The sequence below is a fragment of the Thalassophryne amazonica genome, chromosome 15, assembly GCF_902500255.1.
Source record: "Thalassophryne amazonica chromosome 15, fThaAma1.1, whole genome shotgun sequence".
Taxonomy (NCBI): domain Eukaryota; kingdom Metazoa; phylum Chordata; class Actinopteri; order Batrachoidiformes; family Batrachoididae; genus Thalassophryne; species Thalassophryne amazonica.
Genome location: NC_047117.1, coordinates 11,619,656 through 11,638,516, shown reverse-complemented (window position 1 = coordinate 11,638,516; position 18,861 = coordinate 11,619,656). Strand labels below are relative to the sequence as shown.

Sequence of the window (18,861 nt, the reverse complement as noted above, 5' to 3'; positions counted from 1 at the left end):
TGTATTTGTATTTAAATTTATATTTGCAAACTCTTTTCTTTTTTCCACTTTTGATACTCTGTGTGCTTCTTACCCAGTGTGCTGCTATGCAATGCTGCTGGAACCTCAGTTTCCCTGAGGGAGTCTTTTCAAGGAATCAAAAGCACAATTTATTCTATCTAATCTAATCTAATATAATCTAAATCCAAAACCAAAGCCGGTGTGTATTTATAGCTGGGTGGAACAGGACTCAAGGACAAAGACACAGACTGATAGTGTGACCCAGAACTGAACCCAGGTCTGCATATTGGTAGCTTAACCTCTCTTCCACTGGAAGTTCCTTTACTGAAACGAAACTGTGACTGTGCTGAAAACTGTTAATTCTACCTTGGATAAATTAATCATACAATACTTACTTTATAAAATGGGAAGTGCAAGCAGTGGACATAAAATAGATTGTCTTTTATCTTCAGAGTGGGCTTCCTCTACCAGCTTAGTTTTCCCAAATAGTAAGGGGAACATGTTAGGTCAGATACAGGGGTGCAAAGAAATAAGAACAGGTGACTGCAGAGGGAACAAAATAGACCAAAATGGACCACTATTTACACAAATGACTAATTCCTAAATTGTTAATGTGATATTTTTGTAGAACCCCTTGAATTAAAGTCTACATTACACTCCAACCTTGATTGTTTCACTTCAACACCATAAATGTTATCGCTGTGCAAATATTTCTGGACCCAATTGCATAAATATCAACATGCAGCTTAAATCATGTCAATTAAAATGTCTTAAATACAATGAAATATAGTGAAAACCCATGAAAATCTAGAGTTTGTTCTAAAAATGAACTGTTCTGTTTTAACAGGGATATCAAGTCTGCAAGGGTAAGATCAGATCATTTAAACAGTCACTTTGTCATATGTATTTCAATGGCAGTAGAGCAGAAGATGCAACGATTTGCTCTCTTTTGTTTCTAAATATTTGTTGTGTCATTGATGTAAAGACATTCCAATGAAGCCTGCATGACTCAAGACTCCTGCAATTGGGTGAGTCGACACACAAGAATTTTCACATGATCCTGCACACAGTTTGGATTTCAGTCTGTTATGAAACCATTACACGAAACTGAATTTCTAACATTCGTACAAGCTAGAGGAATATTGTCACCTTTTCCGTCCATGCATCCCTCACTTTCGGGACACTTGTCAGAAATCAAATTGTTCCATTTCAGCTCGGCATTTTTAAGATATATGTTATGTAACCTATTGATTTTGGGTTCACAAGGTCAAAAGTCTAGTTGTGTATCTGTGTATATGTAGACCTGACATAGGCAGGCGGGGTCAATGAGATGATTTACCCCTACATTCCAAAGAATGTGAGGAGATCCACCAAAAGTTGTCATTTGCTATTCATCATACTATGTTTTATAGTTTCAGCTTCCTACATTGTTTGACTGATCTGGTGCTATTGCGCCCCCAGTGTCCACAGCACTCGTGAGATATTGTTTGTGCACTGCAAAGGGGCCAATTGTCAGACTTCACACCACTCCCATAATGCAAGATGTTGGGATTTTTCCTCATATTGATTTGTTTTGGTATGATAGGTCCACCTTTGTGTTATGTTTCCCCCTCGGGTGTGAACTCACAATCTCTGGGATAGAAGACAGCGACTCTAACCATGGGGCTAAAACTCACGGGTCCCACCGTCTGCTGGTAGAGTGTCTTTTGGTGTCGGGGAGTGAGGTTTTCTGGCTACACAGCACTCCGGCTTGCCTCCGTCACACTAGTATAAAATGGATCATCCAGAAACCAGAACATGTTCACACTGAAGGAAGGAAAATAGCCCCAACTATAGGAGAGCAGTGTCTGCCTTGACTGTCACTTGTTTATTGTGCATTGCGTGTGTGTCCATGTATGTGTTATTTGACGTTTACTTGGCCATTCACTGCTGCCCCGCCAGTAAATAGTGATGCTGTATGTAGCCCCACCAAGAAATCCCTCTGGACCCACCACTGATTGTGACCAAATTTGGTAAGTATGTTGGGTCCCCTGAATACTTCAACCCTATTGGTTTTGGGGTTAGAAGGTTAAACAGAAAGGTCACTGGAAGTATTTTTAAAACCTGTTGAAGGGTAACATGTTCACTCTGCAATCCCTGTTTTTATTTATTAAAAACTACACTTCCATATTGCTCACGTTTTTTGTTTCATTTGAAGGTGCCTGACTCAACCTCACACTTTCTCCAATGTGTGGGTCTGCCTTCGACAGACACGGGAAGAGACCACATGCGGAGGCTGAAGGGAATAATTGAGGCATCGATGGATGTTTATTCCTTCATGGTACTAGATTAGATTAGATTACAGATTAGATAGAACTTTATTGATCCCTTGGGAAGACTCCCTCAGGGAAACTGAGATTCCAGCAACATTGTATAGCAGCACACAGGGTAAGAATCATACAGAGTATGAAACGTGAAAGTAAAAAGGCAAACAGTTTGCAAATATAAATACAGAATATAAATACCAAACATACTGGTTTAGTGGCTACTACTGTTCCTCTCATTCCTGACCCCTGTCTTCCTGTTACTCCTCCTACTACTCAGAGTTAGCACCACAAACAGAATATCCAACAGACACACAGTGGAAGAAGTGTTGCAACAAATTCCAGCATCATCATCTGCCTGTGCCAAGTGAAATGATTTTATATTCCACTGTGCATCTTTTTATCTATATCACAGACATCCAGCATGGCAAGAGTACCTCTTATGAGCCTGGAGGGGGAGCTGAAACTTTACCCGGGAGTAGATGCTTTCCAAAATGAAACCCTGGTCCAGATGTGGCTGGAGATCAAGATCAAACCACTTCTGAGATCAATCAGCAAACAGTTCCTAACCTGCCTCAGCATCAAGAACTTCAGCTGTTCCACCTACCACACTGTGTACGTCTGTGTTTACCTCGACGCATCTGTCTGTTAGCTACGGCCGTCGTGCCAGCAGGCATCTCACCGTCTCATATCTTCATGCAGGGTAAAGGAGCTCAGCTACCATTTCTCTGAGATGGATCCAGTGAGACAAAAATGGATCTACACCTTCTTCATGTACCCCTTCCTGTCTAGTGGAAGAGTAGCTGGTAACGCTTCTTTGTTGAGAACTTCAGCAAAGGTGTACATGGTTAAAAAATATTCTACATCATGTTGGCAGAAATGAAACGCTGACTTAAATATCCCAACATCTGAAAATGTTTTAAAATGCTTGCACTGCTACAGTGGTGACACCTAGTGGCCAGTGACCCCCCTTACCTGTGAATTTCTAGCTCCGCCATCAGGTGCCTGAGCTCACAGCCCTCTAAATATGCTATTTTAATTATGGAAAATGTTGAAAATTCTTTTAAATCAGCACTTGGTTCTGTTGATAGACAGACGTCACTGTCTATCACTGTCAGTTTCTGAATAATTACCAAAGTCAGGAGTACTGGAAACTTGTCTTTGTACAAATAAAATAAGCAGTCGATCGAGAGCTCCAGACTCAACATCATAAAACTCTAATTATATTTGTTTATTTTTGCAATTCTACTTTATAGATGAAATATCATCATGGTGATTTTATGCTGAGAGGTGCATGTGGAATTTGGAATGTGGAAATTTTTTTCAGCAAATGCAGTATTTCTGCAAGTGTATTTCACATTGACGGTGCACTATGGGTTTTTTAACTTTGAAAATGCAAGAAAACCTGTTGAAAGTGTCAGAATGATAAATACTGTAGGTGCTGCCTATAGTAGTTGTACATTGTTTTTGTAGAACCAAGAATCCAAGCAAAATTGGAACAGCAGTCATAATGCAGAACTCCTCCGTGGTCCAATGATTATTTATAATAATGTTTATACATAAATAAATAAATCAATTAATTAAATATAAATCTAATGCAGTTTGTTTTGGTTTTTTTAGACTAATAATTATGGTGAACATTATGATTATTATTGCCCAGTCATAATGATAGCAATTGCTGTTATTGTATTTTAATAAATGTATTAAAATTAGTTAAATAATTTTTAACTAGTCCTTTTGTCAAATCGACAGGTGCATGTGATTTAACTTTTAAGCCACTTACTGCGTATTTACGTTTAACTTGCAAATTTATTTGCAAGTTGAGATTTACATGGTGATGTCATTAAACTGTACAAATTTATAGGTGTGTACTTCTTCCTACCCTTTTTTGTGTTAATTTAGTTTGAAATAAATTCATTAATTCATCCATTCATTCACAATGTCTTTTGCAGGTTGTATGAGTCCGGGACAAAGCAGTGAGGAGTGGCTGCAGAAGAACTTTGGTGCGTTCAAAGTCATGGCCCGTATGAAGGACATTTCAACACTCAACATTACCTTCCATGCTGTGAGTGAAATGGAATTTGTTCCTCATTTAGAATATTTTCAGACAACCTTATGAGGAATCAAATCGTTTCAGTGTTGAATCAAATATCTCTCAGGTTGAAGTTTTACATTCGTATTCATATCAAAGTGAAATGACACATACTGATTTCATCAGTGTAACTCCTGAGTTGCACTGATGAACAAAAATTGTTGCTTTTCCACTGTTAGTATTGTTTTCATCCTCATTCCTTCACCGACTTGTTTGTATCTTCACCACAGTTGGAGGTTCTTCACCTGCTCACCCAGGAGCAGAAGGCCGAGCTGCTTCTGAGGCCTGAAGTTGCAGGTTTAAACAATGACACCTTGAACCTGGTCTTTCACAGTTTGACAGGAGGCAAAGACCCTCAACCCACCATCAGACCTGCTGAGATCCAAAACTTGAGCAGCACTGGTTACTCACTCGGCTACACTCCCATACTGACATATTACCCGTACCCACCACCAACGCCAGAGGACACCCTCAAAGAGGTACAACGGTGTCTCCAATCAGCCGCAGAAGCCTGAAACTCCTTCAGAGCTGTCATGAGCAGCTTGGTGGTTTCCTACACTAATATCCTTCTTCCATGGTCACTCAGTTTAGAGAACTGCTTACTCCCATTTCAGTGAAGTTAAATACATTACATTAGGTACTTAGAAATGTTCATGTATCCTTCCTGTGACCTTTCTAAAGAAATCTGGCTGCAAAAGTCATGATTTAGTTGTTATACCAAATGGTACCCATTCGTGTTCATTCCATTATTTTGGTTTTGATATTTTATATTTAATTTATATCATGGTGAAGAGATTTTTTTCACTATAAGTATAATATTAGAAATTTGAATAAAGAAAAGTTTGAATTAAAAAATTAATATCATAATATCATAAGTTGATTTTTGGCTGTCAGTCCATCTTTACTTTTGCCAAAAGATAACTTCTAAAATTAAATGAATAAACATTCAAGCCCTTGTCACACATTTGAACAGGTTCTGTCTTCATTTAGCAGGTGATGTGAGCATTTCAGGGCTTCTGTACATTTCCAACTTGAAAACCAAAATACAGTTTAAAAAAAAAAAAAAAAAAGCATTTATAAATGTCAGAAATGCATGATTTTAATATGAGCATATGCATTTTTGCTCTTCAAAATGCCTTTTTTAACAGGTGCAACATATACTCCAGTGCGACTTATATATGGGGTTTTGTTCATTAAGAGGCCTTTCTAACAGGTGCAACTTATATTCCAGTGCAATTTATATATGCGTTTTTGCTTTTCAAGATGCCTTTTTTAGCAGGTGCAACTTATACTCCAGTGTGACTCATATATGGGTTTTTCCTCTTCAAGAGGCCTCTTTAACCCAGGCCCGGATCCAGACTGGTTTGGGCCGATGCAGTTGCATCAGTCAAATATTTTTACGGATTGTTCGTCATTGGTAAAAAAAAAAAAAATCTTGAATAATCCCGAATAGTGCTGAACGTGTCTCCGTGGTGAACACGGCTTTTCGGTGGTTTTCATGTCAACCTATAGTCCGTAAATTATACGGATTTTTCCGAGTTTCAGAGTCATATGGGCGTACAAATAAAGTCGGATATTCAGGGTTTGGTCTGCAGCGGCTCTGAAATCAACCGTTTCTGCAGCGCAACTCCACTTTGAAGCCGTGAACCACTGAATCACTAGCTCATTGGTTCTTTGATTCGCTGCTCGTCAGATATGGCAAGTCTGCTTCTTAACCCCTCTCAAAGCCATTAAAACCGTAAGTCACTTTTGTGTGGATTAAAGTCACTAACTGGGACTCTTGTCTTGTTGCAGTCAAAATGAGAATCGTCCTCTGTTCCGTTGGCACAGCTCCAAACGCTGCATGGCTCTCTGCCAAGACAGAGTCCGATCAGAATTAATGACTTCAAAACGAATTGCCGCTTTAAATAAAATGACACCTCTTTCCAAACGTTGTAATACAGACAAGAAACTACAACTGACTAAAATGTTTTTTCCTCCCAAAATGAAACGTGCTGTATTTTTTACAAATTACATCCTGAAGTGAAGCACAGCAGCTGTAAGAATCAGCTCAGATATATGGAAAGACATTTATGTCAATAATGTCTGAAAGGAAATGCTTTTGACAAAAACTACAGATTTTGTTTATTCCTATTTATGTCCAGAGATCAAGCATCCACCATGTAGAGTTTATTATGTCCAAACTTTAAGGATCCATTGACCAATTTCATATTTATTTACTTTAAGACTCAATAAAATGTTCAATTTCAATTCATTTTCAATTTAATCGGTTTATAAAGTGCCAAATCACAACAAAATCTAAATATACTAAAACAAATACATCACAATTGTACACATATCACAATTGTGATATGTGTACAATTGTGATGTATTTATTTCAGGTATAGTTGAAAGATTTTGGCAATAAATTTGATCCTGTTTACAGTCAATTTTTGTTATAGTGTTGTTTTTTAGGACATTATATTTATACAAATAAGAAGTGTTCACTATGGTCCATGAAGTATAATAAATATTAAAAGAAGTGTGACAGTGTATGTTGCACACGAATAAAAGAATGAAGATTATTGAATAACAAGACGCATACGATTTTTATTTTATCATTGGGCAAAAATGCATCTGGATCCAGCCCTGTAACAGGTGCGACTTATACTCTGGTGTGACTTGCAGTCCATAAAATATGGTAGTAATCATAGCTACGATAGATTAAAATGGACCTTTTAAACTAAAAGTCCTAATTATCTTATATCTGTCAACACTCATTCTGAATATCCAAGATAACGAGGACAAAAGTCAGGTGTAATGATACAATTTAGCATTACAGATTGATTGCTTTTTGTAAGTAACATTTGGTCATATCTTTGGTATTTTAAAAATGCACCTCTGAAACTCAACCTGATAAAATGATTAAACATCATTTGTCTCATGCAAATTAGCGCTGAGCTGCCATGTCTTACAAAAAAGCTTAGTTTTTGATATATGGTTCTCAATGATCACAACAATAACAACAATAATGTTTGGTCGACTTGCAGACTGCAGCTGAGCTCATGGGGGCTTTCAGACCCATCGGGAGTTTGATTCATGGATTTGTGTCCTTCACCCGTCAGGTATAATTGCTTCCACGCGTTTGTACTTGAATGCCTCCTCTGTGAAATGCCCCTGACCTCCTGTGCTTTTCAGAGGAATTTGTCAGAAATAAGAAGTACGACTCTGACCCAATTCCTGCTCAACTGGACCCTAGCAGAGATGGCAAACATGTACAGGGAGCAAGACCCACCTGTAGCTCCAGAGAGGCCAAAGTTTGATGTGACAGATGTAGAGGACTGGTACCAGCAGGTTGTCGTGCCGCTGTTATTGAGGTTCTTGCCAAAGGAGGAGGTCCTGATGCATGAAAACATCAAGCTGGCCTTCAACAGATTATTGTGAGTCCAGATCTCCTCATCACATGTCAGTATTTATTTAGATCATGTTGTAATTTTGGTGAAGTGCAGCACCAGGGTAGTAGTGCAGCACATAAGTGAATATTTACTGAGGGATCCTTCAAATGGTGATGCAAGCACCAAATTTGGCACACATACTCCTTACTCTTACTCTTTTAAAAATGCCAGGTACCCACGTGAACTTTCAATAGACGGCCAAGAAGGGGTCAATTGAAGTATTACACAGGGGTCAAAATTTAAAAATGTTCCAGTCATATTGAAAGGTATTCCATATTATTTGTCTGATCATAAAGATTCCAAAAAGGTATAGTTTGGACTATCTGTGAATGAATGTTCCGGAGTTATGGGGTAAAAACAGCAAGAACAGTGACAAAGGTCAATTTCAATTTGTACAGGGGTCAAAAGTTAAAGTTGCTCCAATTTTGGTAAAAAGTGATGCAAATTATTAGTTGGGTGAATACAGTTTTAAAAAGGGATAGTTTGCATCATGTATCATGTTTAGTTATCATGTTACAGGGTAGCATATGTCACATGTCATAGAATCCAATGGATGCTGATATTGTTTAACCTTTACTTTGCAAACCAAGCACACAACACAGTCAAAACTATTCCATTTATTAATCCTATTAGCTCAACCAGTAATTTGCACCACATTTTACCAAAATTGGAGCAACGTTAACTTTTGACCCCTGTACAAACTGAAATTGACCTTTCGCAGTGTTCTTGCTGTTTTTACCCCATAACTCCAGACCATTCATTCACAGATAGTCCAAACTATACCTTTTTGGAATCTTTATGATCACACAAATAATATGGAATACCTTTCAATATGATTGGAGCATTTTTAAATTTTGACCCCTGTGTAATACTTCAATTGACCCCTTCTTGGCCGCCTATTGAAAGTTCACGTGGGTACCCGGCATTTTTAAAAGAGTAATGTCTAAGGAGTATGTGTGCCAAATTTGGTGCTTGCATCACCATTTGAAGCATTTTTTTTTCAGTTATCCGCTGCACTATAGATAATTCTGAAGGTATTATACACCGGGCCTGAAGTTTTGGAAATGTATCAGGCTTTCTGAACCAGTACCAAACTATAAAATATCTGGGTTGGTGCCAGTTGTGATTATTTGAATTTGCTCCAGACATTCCTTGTGTGCTTTCGTCATTATGTTTCCAGTAGCAACAGGTTGCTGTTTTCTGTATTTTCTTCACAAAAAGCTCTGATAAGGGAGGAGCTGTTGAAAAACTGCTCAAATTCTGCAAGGTCCAGATATTTTTCAGAGCAATTTCAGCATGTTTGTCAGCTTGTTCTCTTCTGCGCCCATGAGGCCAGTAAAGAAATTGTCTGATACAATGTGAGATTTTTGAGAGTGTGTTTTTGAATGCATGATTTGTGCAGCTTTTTAGACTCCTTCGGGGACAATCACACATCTGAACTCCAGGATGTCTGCAGCATCACCCTGGATGAGCGAACATGCGGAGTGAGAATTTTAAACGCATAAATCATAATAGATGTTTGAGGTTTTGTGTTTAAGTTCTGAGGCTTTTCTTGTTAAAGAAGTTGGCACTCCTTCTGAACTCATCTCTTTTTTTCTTTTCTTTTTCATTATATTCAACCACCTTTTTTGGTTTATGCTACCAGCTCACGGATGCAGTGGAAAATGTGGCCCATGTTTTGCACTGTGTTGCCCGTAGTAACCTGACGATGTCTGAGGGGACAATACTGAGACTGGTTCAGGAGCTGTCAAACCGTTTGAACTTACTTCTCAAAGAGATTTCCACAACGGTGAGCATCCATCCATCTATCCATCCATCCACCTACCCCTCCCTGCTTTAATCCATCCAGTTCTACCCCTTTACCCATCCCTCTCCCATCCACCCATCATTCCTCTCTCTATCTTATCCATCCATCCCATCATCATCTATCAACCTACCCCTCCCTGCTTTGATCCATCCAGTTCTACCCCTTTACCCATCCCTCCCCATCCACCCATCAGTTCTCTCTATCTTCCATCCATCCATCCATCCATCCATCCATCCATCCATCCATCCATCCATCCATCCATCCATCCATCCATCCACCTACCCCTCCCTGCTTTGATCAATCCAGTTCTACCCCTTTACCCATCCCTCTCCCATCCACCCATCATTCCTCTCTCTATCTTCCATCCATCCATCCCATCATTATCCTGCTCTCTGTCCATCCATCCATTCGTCCATCCATCCATCTTTCAGTTTGTCCATACATCATCCATCCCTGGTCTGTCCATCATCCATCAGTCTGTTCACCCAGCCATCATCCCTCCCTCTATCATCCATTTATTTTTCTGTCAATTCATTGTGCTTTATATGCAATGATAATTATCTATCTATCTACCTATCTATCTATCTATCTCCCATCCTTCTGTCAGTCTATCATCTATCCTACTGACATTTATTGATCTGTCATCCATCCTTGTGTCAGTCTATACATCGACAGACTGACACAAGGATGAATAGATGGATTAATTATCTGCCAATCTGTCATCCAGCCATTCATCCACCCATCCTCCATCCGTACATCTATCCAACCTTTTGTCCAATAAATACTAAAACACATATTGTACGTGGTGATGGATTTCATTTGACTTGCAAACCTTGAAAATAAAGCTTTGTAATACTTACATAAATGAAGCAGTACACAGTAAAATCACCAGTGTAAAACTAACACTGACAGTGTTAAATTAACACTGCCAGTGTACATATGGTCTTACTCTGGTCAGAGTGGGACCATATATTCACAGTCAGTGTTAATTTAACACTGGTAATTTTACTGTGTAATGACATCTACATTTAGCATTTTCTTTCGCTTTCTCACCTTTAGGACATGAATGGATTTGCATCTCACGTTCAGGACCTCTTTCATGAGGCCACCTCCCCGGCTCTGACCCAGGAAAACTTAGAGGACCCGAACTTCATCAGACTGTGGTTCAGGGTCAAACTGCTGCCCCTCCTGCCACAAATACCTTTAGACCTCCTCTCCTGCCTCAGCACCAAGAACTTCACCTGCCCAGTTTTTCAAACCATGTGAGTCAACTGTTATAAGGACCTTTTCCCATTCAGCATCTTGTAGTAATTGTTAATGTATTTTTACTGTGGTGTTTACAGTGTAGCAGAACTCAGCAGAGAAATACAACACATGGATGGCAGTCAGACCTATGGTCATCAAATCTACAAATACTTCATCTATTCCTTCCTGCGACACCACAACACCTCTCGTGAGTAAACAACACCAAATGAAGCAGCAGAAAAGCTAAATGGCATATTTTTCCAGTGACAGTTATGGTGGTCCTAAGTGCAAACCACAGTATTTGTGAAAAACAAATATTTGCAAAATCTGTTCTTTTTTATTTATTTTTTTAACTGTTCTTTTTATATTGTTTTTCCACAACTGTAAATTGTGCTTGCCAAAGAAACTGCTGTCCTTCTGTCCGTTGTTCCGTCTATCTGTCCAGAAAAACCTCTCGCATCCTAAAACTCAAGAACCGCAAAATTATCAAAATCTAAAATGGACTGCATTTATATAGCACTTTTCCATCTGCATCAGACGCTCAAAGCACTTTACAATTATGCCTCACATTCACCCTGATGTCAGGGTGCTGCCATACAAGGCACTCACTACACACCGGGAGCAATAGGGTACTAAAGGCCTTGTCCAAGTGCCCTTAGTGATTTTCCAGTCAAGCGGGGATTTGAACCCATGATCTTCTGGACTCAAGCCCAACACCTTAACCACTAGACCATCACCTCCCCAATCTAAATCTTTATACATTCATACTGGGAGATCAAAGATCTGCCTGACAAAAATAAATTAATTAATTTAAAAAATCACACATTTCTGACATTTATAAATGCCATTTTTACTGAATTTTGGGTTTCAAGTAGGAAACTACAGAAGCCCTGAAATGCACACATCACCCACTAGATGGCCAAACAAACTGCTCAAATGTATGGGAAGGACTCAACTGTTTATTCTTTTGAGAAGTTAATTTTTTTTGCCAAAAATAAGATGGGCTGACAGCCAAAAATCAACTTACAGTTGTGTCCCTGCCCTTATGGTCAACTTACTTGTGTAAATAATGTTTTTTTAATAAATCTTATGTTTTGCTTCGAAGGACCACCATATTCCACGAGCATAAACACCTGTCTGTGGTGAACAATAGTACAAACAAAAATCAGTTTTCCCTTATGATCTGAAACACAGTTCAGCTCTTTTTCTATTTGAAAGAGATCTTTTTTATTACAGGTACAAAGCAGGTTATCCTATCTCCCTCATCTCAGCATCTATTTGTTGAGTTTTCAGCATTATTACTCAAAAATTAATGAACTGCATTTTCACAAATCTGAAAAAAAAATTGGTCTGCTATAATAAAAACATGGTGGAGATATTCACTGGGATGTCATCACTTTTATTTTATCTAGAGATTTCTATTTTGTTATAGCATGTAAATGTGCTTTTAATGTTTGTGTATTTGTTCTCTTTAGAACCCCAGTGTGTCTCATCAGGAAGTCACAGTGCAGAATGGCTGATAAGCAACTTTGGTTTCTTTGCAAGATTTGCATCTGTTGTGGACTTTTACAGCCTGAACCCAAACTTCTCTGGAGTAAGTGTGGAAACGGTAAAGGTGGGGAGATGCTCACCTAAATCTGAAGCATTTACAGAACTTGTTGTTGTTTTCTCTCCAGCTGGAGGCGCTACAACGTCTTAACACCAAAGCAGGTGACAGAGGATGCTGGTGCTGTCCCTTCAGTCTCTGGCAGACAAAGAAGCAGCTGTAAGAATAATCTTGAGTTCCTTCTTGAATCCCCAGTGGACAGAAAGTTCCCACAGGTCCTTGGAACATCTGGTGAACTTTGCAAAGAGGTAACATTATTATTCATTATTGCAGTTTAACTCATACTTATTATAACAGTGCATAAAACATTAATCATCTTATTCTGAAAGTTTAGTTACATGTACGTTTAAACAGCAACCACAGTTATTCCTGAACAGATCCACCCAATCAGATTATTACACTTACGTTTGTCGCCGGCATAGTTTTTGTGTTTGTGTGACAACAAAATGCCTCAAAGAGTTTTGACCTAATTTTGACCAAACTTGGTAGAATGACTGACATCCTCTGGAAGTACAAAGTGATTTGATTTGAGAAAAATCAGTTAAAAGGTCAAAAGGCCAAGGTCAAACATTTGGCCCACTTAGTGTCAGGAACCTGGACCCAAAAAGGCTGGACACAAATGCGAGACTTCCACAGAAGCTTGGTGAATAAAAACACTGAGTTGCCGGGCGAACATCGGTACACAGCCAAAATCAGCAACAGTATTCAAAACATGAGACAAGTCAAGGTCAAAAACCAGGAAAAAGGTTCTGTACATGGCAAGGCAATAAACTAGATCAAGAACTATGGCAAAAAAGGCTGGAACGAAGACACAAGGAACAACAAACTGGCAAGGACATGAGGGAAAACAGAGGGTTTAAATAACAGGTGTGATTAGGACAATGAGACACAGGTGTGAGAGAACAACCAGGAAGAGGGCGTGGCAAACAAAAGGGACAAGACACACCCAAACCCAAACAAAGAGTGTGCAGTCAGAAAGATACAAAGCAGACAAAACCTGAACATAAAGAAAAATCCAATGAAATACAATGAAAAATATAGAAACCCACACGAGATAACCACCCACGTGACCGTTAGGTCTTTACCTAATAATTAGATAGGGTGGTATCATACTGGGCTGCGACTGTCGACAACAAATTGTGAATGGTATTCACGAGGGAGTTTCTAAATGTCAGGAAACGTTTGCGGGGCTTTTCGATTTCCTCATGTGAGTCGCAGGGTCTCACTCTCATGTCACTGGAATTTTGAATATGTTGTGTGACAAATTTTCTCTCAAAATAGTGACAGAGTAGTTGTGGGCGTCTCAAACCCATGTCAATCTGCTTTCCATGATTGAGAAGAAATGTGAGGTGTTTGGCAACCTATGAAAACTAAATTGTAACTGATTTGAGACAAAAATGATAATCTCACATTCTGGGCATGAGACAGGTGCAAACTGCCCAGGTACCCCTGGGAGCTCTGCACTCTTTTCTGAGGTCCATATCGCTTGACTTTTGATGCCAAAATGTTTGCTGGACAAGGGAGAGGCTTTGAAATTAACATGGTCCAGATTTCTCAATTGTCACACATACAAATCGCATGAATTTCAAGTGATAATGTATGAAAACTCCCAGTTAGTTTTGGCACAGATTTCACCAGGAGTTCATGTTGTAAGTACAAATTGTGTGAGATTCCAAGTGAAAGCTGTTGGCTTGATTTACGTATTTTGTTACAATTGTGTCTCCAACCACTCACTAACAGATGCAGATACTACCCTTAGGTAAGGCAAACATTAGCTTTAGTTGGCGGTAGTTAGTTAAACTGTAACTTAAGGCAAAAGTTAGAAATAAGCTAATGTTAGTATTCATATGTAGGCACTTGACGTAACTCAATTCAGAACCTCTAATGGTAACAGAGTGTATAAAACAAGTTAGCTACCTACATACATGAACCTTCTATAGTATGTTTTGGTGTGTGCTACACACTGGACTACAATTGAGGCTTTGAAACGATGGGGTTCAGTTTAGTTAAGCTGTTGATTTTACTGCTTTTATTTGAAGGGGGTATCTTAATTTGGGCCAAACTTTAGCCCCCTTTACACCCTGAAATTTGAACCATGCTTTGAGTTGCTTGTTTAAATCTGATTTGTCTTCTGTGCTCTCAGGGAAACCTCTCCTGTTCATCATACAAAGCACTGTAAGTTTCTATCAATCTTACGTTCTTTAAAAAAAATCATATTGAGTTGTTAATCCCACATGTTTTGGTGTTGCAGATTTGCCAGATTTGATCTGGTCACAACCACAGTTTCTCTTGATATTGCAGTGAGCATCACCTTGACAACGACGGCTTTATCCAAGCAGATACCCCAGGTGAGACGCAACACGATTATGAATATAATAACGTGTTTTATAATAAAAACTTAAAATATACAGTAACAAAGTGCTTGATATACAATCTGATAAATAAAACATAAAGTTTATATCCTGTTCTTCAATTCAGTTGTGAGTAAGTGTTTATTTGTTTGTTTGTTTATTTATTTATTATTAAATGAGTCATAAAATGACATTAACATTGCTGTTCGATTAAAGGGAAACTGGAATTTTACAACCCGGGCCCTATTTTTAGACATTTTGGAGGTCAGTTTCTCACTCATGACAAAAAGGAAATTAATCAACGCATTATTGATTTAGAGCACAAACATTGTTACAGGCTAACCGGCTAATTAACGGAATGGTACAGGGCAAGCATGAAACACTCTCAGTAGACCACTTCTTGTCGGCACTTAACAGATTAAAAAATTTCATTAGAATTGTCTAAAAGCACAGAGAGGATGCCTATGAAGATAAATGTTTACCTCACTAAATGTAAAGAAACATTTTAGAACAACTGACTGCACTTTTATTAGTTTAGCTGGGGCTAAGGTAAGTTTATAAATGTATAATTGATCATTTAAAAACTCTCCTTACGTTAAGTGAGGTAAACATGCACCCGTTTACCTCCGTAGAGATTCTCTTCATGCTCACGAACATTTCTACTGACATGCCCGTTCATTGGCAACAAGAAACAGCTTACTGAGTGTTTTTATGCTAGCTCCATTCATTACATTAATTAGCCGTTTAGGCTTGTGACAGTGTTTGCGTTCCGAATAAATAATGCACCAATTAATTCCATTTTTGTGCAGAATAAAAGATGAGTTTTGAAAATGTGTAAGGGTGTAGAGGCCAAGTTGAGAAATGTGAACACTTTCCTTTAACTGTGTTTCATGTAATATTCAGATGTGGCCTTTTAGCATGCTAACAAAAGGTAATCTGTGTGTCTCTGTATTATAGGTTGCAGTCTGTACAGAGGAGAGGTAATTCTATGAATCTGATTTGCCCTTTTTAACATATTATCATATGACGTCCAACTTATAACAATTTTATTGTTTCTTTCTTAAGTGCAATGTAACATCAGTAAATGGTGAGTTTTCTTGTAGCTTTGCTTGTGCAGTGTCATTTATGAAAACCATTTTAGCATTTATAATCATTTGGTTTTTTTTCGCTCTTTTCACAGAGACAGCCATATGTGTTAACGTGAACAGGTGAGTGTTGTAACCTCAACATAAAATCATACTTTGAGCTCTTACGATTTAGCATAAATACATACGCTAACTAGACATGTTGCATGATAATCAACGTTCCTCTTTTGTTATTGTCATAATTAACAGCACATTGGTGCAGAGCCACCTTGACAGTGGACACATAAGGGACGTTTGTGTAACTTCAGTGTCGAGGAATTCGCCTGCGCTTCAGTAAGAGAACAAAAAAAAAAGTCTGAATGTTGCCCATCAGTAATTTTGTGTATTTTGGTTCACGTGCCACTTTTCTTCCTGTTGTGTCGTTACACAGCTGTCTGCATTAACGGCAGAGGATTTGGCTGTGTTGATAAAGTGTAACCGCTCCTTCACTGGTTCCAGAACCGTCTGGAAGCTGCTCCTCTCTAAAGCCTCTGCGGTGCTCGAAAACTCACTGGATCTTCTTGCCAGCATGGTACAAAAAAAAAAAAAATCAGTTTACAATAGATTATTTTTAACTGTACGCATAGTATGTGGGACATGCTTGTCTCTGTCTGTCTGTGTGTGTGGACACAGTCTTTGGAACACGATAACTCAAGAGTGATATGCTTGATTATTACACATTAGAACCCCCCTTAGGGAGTAGCTTAAGTGGCTTTTAGGGTTGTTTGGTGTCTAAATTTCCATATTCTAATGCTATAGTTCTTGGATTCTTGACAGGACAATGGACTAAATAATGCCTCATTATATGATGAAATTGCAGCTCATCTAGGTGTCATCAGTAAAAACCTAATCTAGGATCGCCAACACTATCACAAAAACAAAAGAACTCCAAACAAGACATATACACTCACTGGCCACTTTATTAGGTGCACATTGCTAGTACTAGGTTGGACCCCCTTTGCCTTCAGAACTGCCTTAATTCTTCATGGCATAGATTCAACAAAGCATTGGAAACAGTCCTCATAGATATTGGTCCATATGAAATGATGGCATCGCGTAGTCATTCATTCAACCAGTCTGCCTATTCTCCTCTGACATCAACGCAGGACTGTGGCTGCCCACTGCTCCTAATGGTTGGATTGTGTCTGACTGTAACTAGGATGGGTTAAATGCAGATGACAAATTTTGTTGTATATATGTACAATGACAATAAGGCTCCATTCATGGGGGAGTTGATGGTCTAGTGGTTATGCATTGGGCTTGAGACCAGAGGATCCTCGGTTCAAATCCCAGCCTGACCGGAAAATTACTATGGGCCCTTGGGCAAGGTCCTAAATCCCCTAGTTTAGTTAATCCCGGTGTGTAGTGAGTATCTTGTACGGCAGCACCATGACATCAGGGTGAATGTGAGGCATTATGTTATATGGCTGGGGGGGCCTGGCTGCCTTTTTGTTTCTGTCCTTTGTTTCTCCTTCCAGGTGGCTTGCATTTGGGACTGAGTGGCTGTGTTGCTGAGGTTATCAGGACCTCACCCTGATCACCTGCGGCTCGTCAGGACTCACAGCTGAGGTGCATCTATATGGATTGGAACATGGTGGCATTTAAGACTGGAGTATACAGTGTGTACTTGCCAGAGACTCGACCTTGTGACCAGACGGGTGAGATCGTCGTCTCGGGAGCCATCTCATCATCAGTGGATGCAGAGAACGTCCAGGGTTTGATGCACGGTCTGTGAAAGAGGAGGGGGTGAGGTCTCACGCTCATCAGCACACTTCCTGAGGTACGTTAGATTTTGTGACTAACATTTATACAGTCAGTAAATGTGGTGTCCCTCACACCTTTTTATATTGAGCTGTATGTTAGTCATGTATCGGCTTCCACTGCAGTGGAGTTTTGTGAACTGGATGTTCCATGCCTGCAGGTTGGGAAGCTGATTAGTAATCAAGCCAGGAAGTGTTTGCTGTTTGTACACCTTTAAGTGTTCTCTCTGTGTGTAGAGTGTGGACTCACATAATGGTTCCTTCTTTCACAGACTCGGTTTGTTGCGGCCACCTGGGGGGTGTCGGCGGGGTCCTTGGTCCGAACAGCTTCTGGCTCCGGACCGTTAGCGTTGCTGGGAGCGCACCACGCCAGACCGCACTTTCTTTTATTTTTGTATCACTGTTATGTATTAAATTCAGTTAGCCTTTGTACCGTGCTCTGCTTATTTCATACTGGGTCCTTCAAACGCTGGTCGGTTCTCCGAGCTGCGTCCGACACATAACACATTAAAGCGCTTTGAGCGCCTGGTGCAGATGGAAAAGCGCTATATAAATGCAATCCATTTACCATTCATTCATTCAATAAGGCATTTTTGTCCACATAACTGACGCTCACTAGATATCTTTTATTTTTGTGTGTGTGGTTGTGTGTGAAAATCCCAGTAGATCACCAGTTCCTGAAATACTCAGACCGGCTCCTCTGGCACCAACAACCATGCCACATTTAAAGTCATTTAAATCCCTTTTCTTCCCCATTCTGATGCTCACTTTGAACTTCAGCAAGTCATCTTCATCACGTCTAAATGCCTAAATGCACTGAGGTGTAGCCATGCGATTGGCTGATTAGCTATTTGTGTTAACAAGTAATTGAACATTTGTACCTAATAAAGTGGCCGGTGAGTCTATATCATATTTTGAGATTATTTTTCACTTTTGTTTTATTTTTAAATGTTTATATTGTTCACTACAATTTAATTATACATATGTGCCAGTTTAAGTGTTATTTTTTTCTTGTTCACAACAAGAATTTGTGATGTGGGATGATTTGGAATCAGAATTGTCAGACTGCTGTCGATTCTGATGTGTAATAAATTCATGTTAGGTTCCTTATTGTGATAGTCAAGTTTACTTAAATAATT

At 39.2% G+C, this 18,861-nt stretch overlaps 2 protein-coding genes across 2 annotated transcripts in view; both read left to right on the top strand.

Annotated features, from left to right (window-relative positions):
- The first annotated feature begins 852 nt into the window (after positions 1-852).
- On the top strand, positions 853-12,650 carry LOC117525814. Its single transcript, XM_034187744.1, has 15 exons — positions 853-866; positions 986-1,028; positions 2,198-2,320; positions 2,719-2,918; positions 3,006-3,109; positions 4,256-4,368; positions 4,626-4,874; positions 7,425-7,499; positions 7,573-7,814; positions 9,232-9,313; positions 9,475-9,618; positions 10,696-10,898; positions 10,980-11,089; positions 12,357-12,475; positions 12,558-12,650. The coding sequence occupies exons 2-15, from the start codon at positions 1,005-1,007 to the stop codon at positions 12,648-12,650; spliced, it is 1,881 nt and encodes a 626-aa protein (XP_034043635.1). The 5' UTR covers positions 853-866; positions 986-1,004.
- A 3,539-nt stretch (positions 12,651-16,189) lies between these two features.
- The window catches only part of LOC117525813, a 31,987-nt gene continuing 29,315 nt past the window's right edge, over positions 16,190-18,861 (top strand). Inside the window, exons 1-2 of the mRNA XM_034187743.1 lie at positions 16,190-16,256; positions 16,354-16,494. Coding sequence (XP_034043634.1) covers positions 16,492-16,494 — 3 coding nt within the window. The 5' untranslated portion in view covers positions 16,190-16,256; positions 16,354-16,491. The remainder of the gene's footprint in view (positions 16,257-16,353; positions 16,495-18,861) is intronic.

Excerpts from the sequence above, each read along its gene's own strand:
- LOC117525814 (XM_034187744.1), top strand. The coding sequence starts at position 1,005 with ATGACTCAAGACTCCTGCAATTGG. Across the intron at positions 9,314-9,474 it reads TGGATGAGCGAACATGCGGA|CTCACGGATGCAGTGGAAAA; the intron begins GTGAGAATTTTA and ends TTATGCTACCAG. Across the intron at positions 9,619-10,695 it reads TCAAAGAGATTTCCACAACG|GACATGAATGGATTTGCATC; the intron begins GTGAGCATCCAT and ends TCTCACCTTTAG.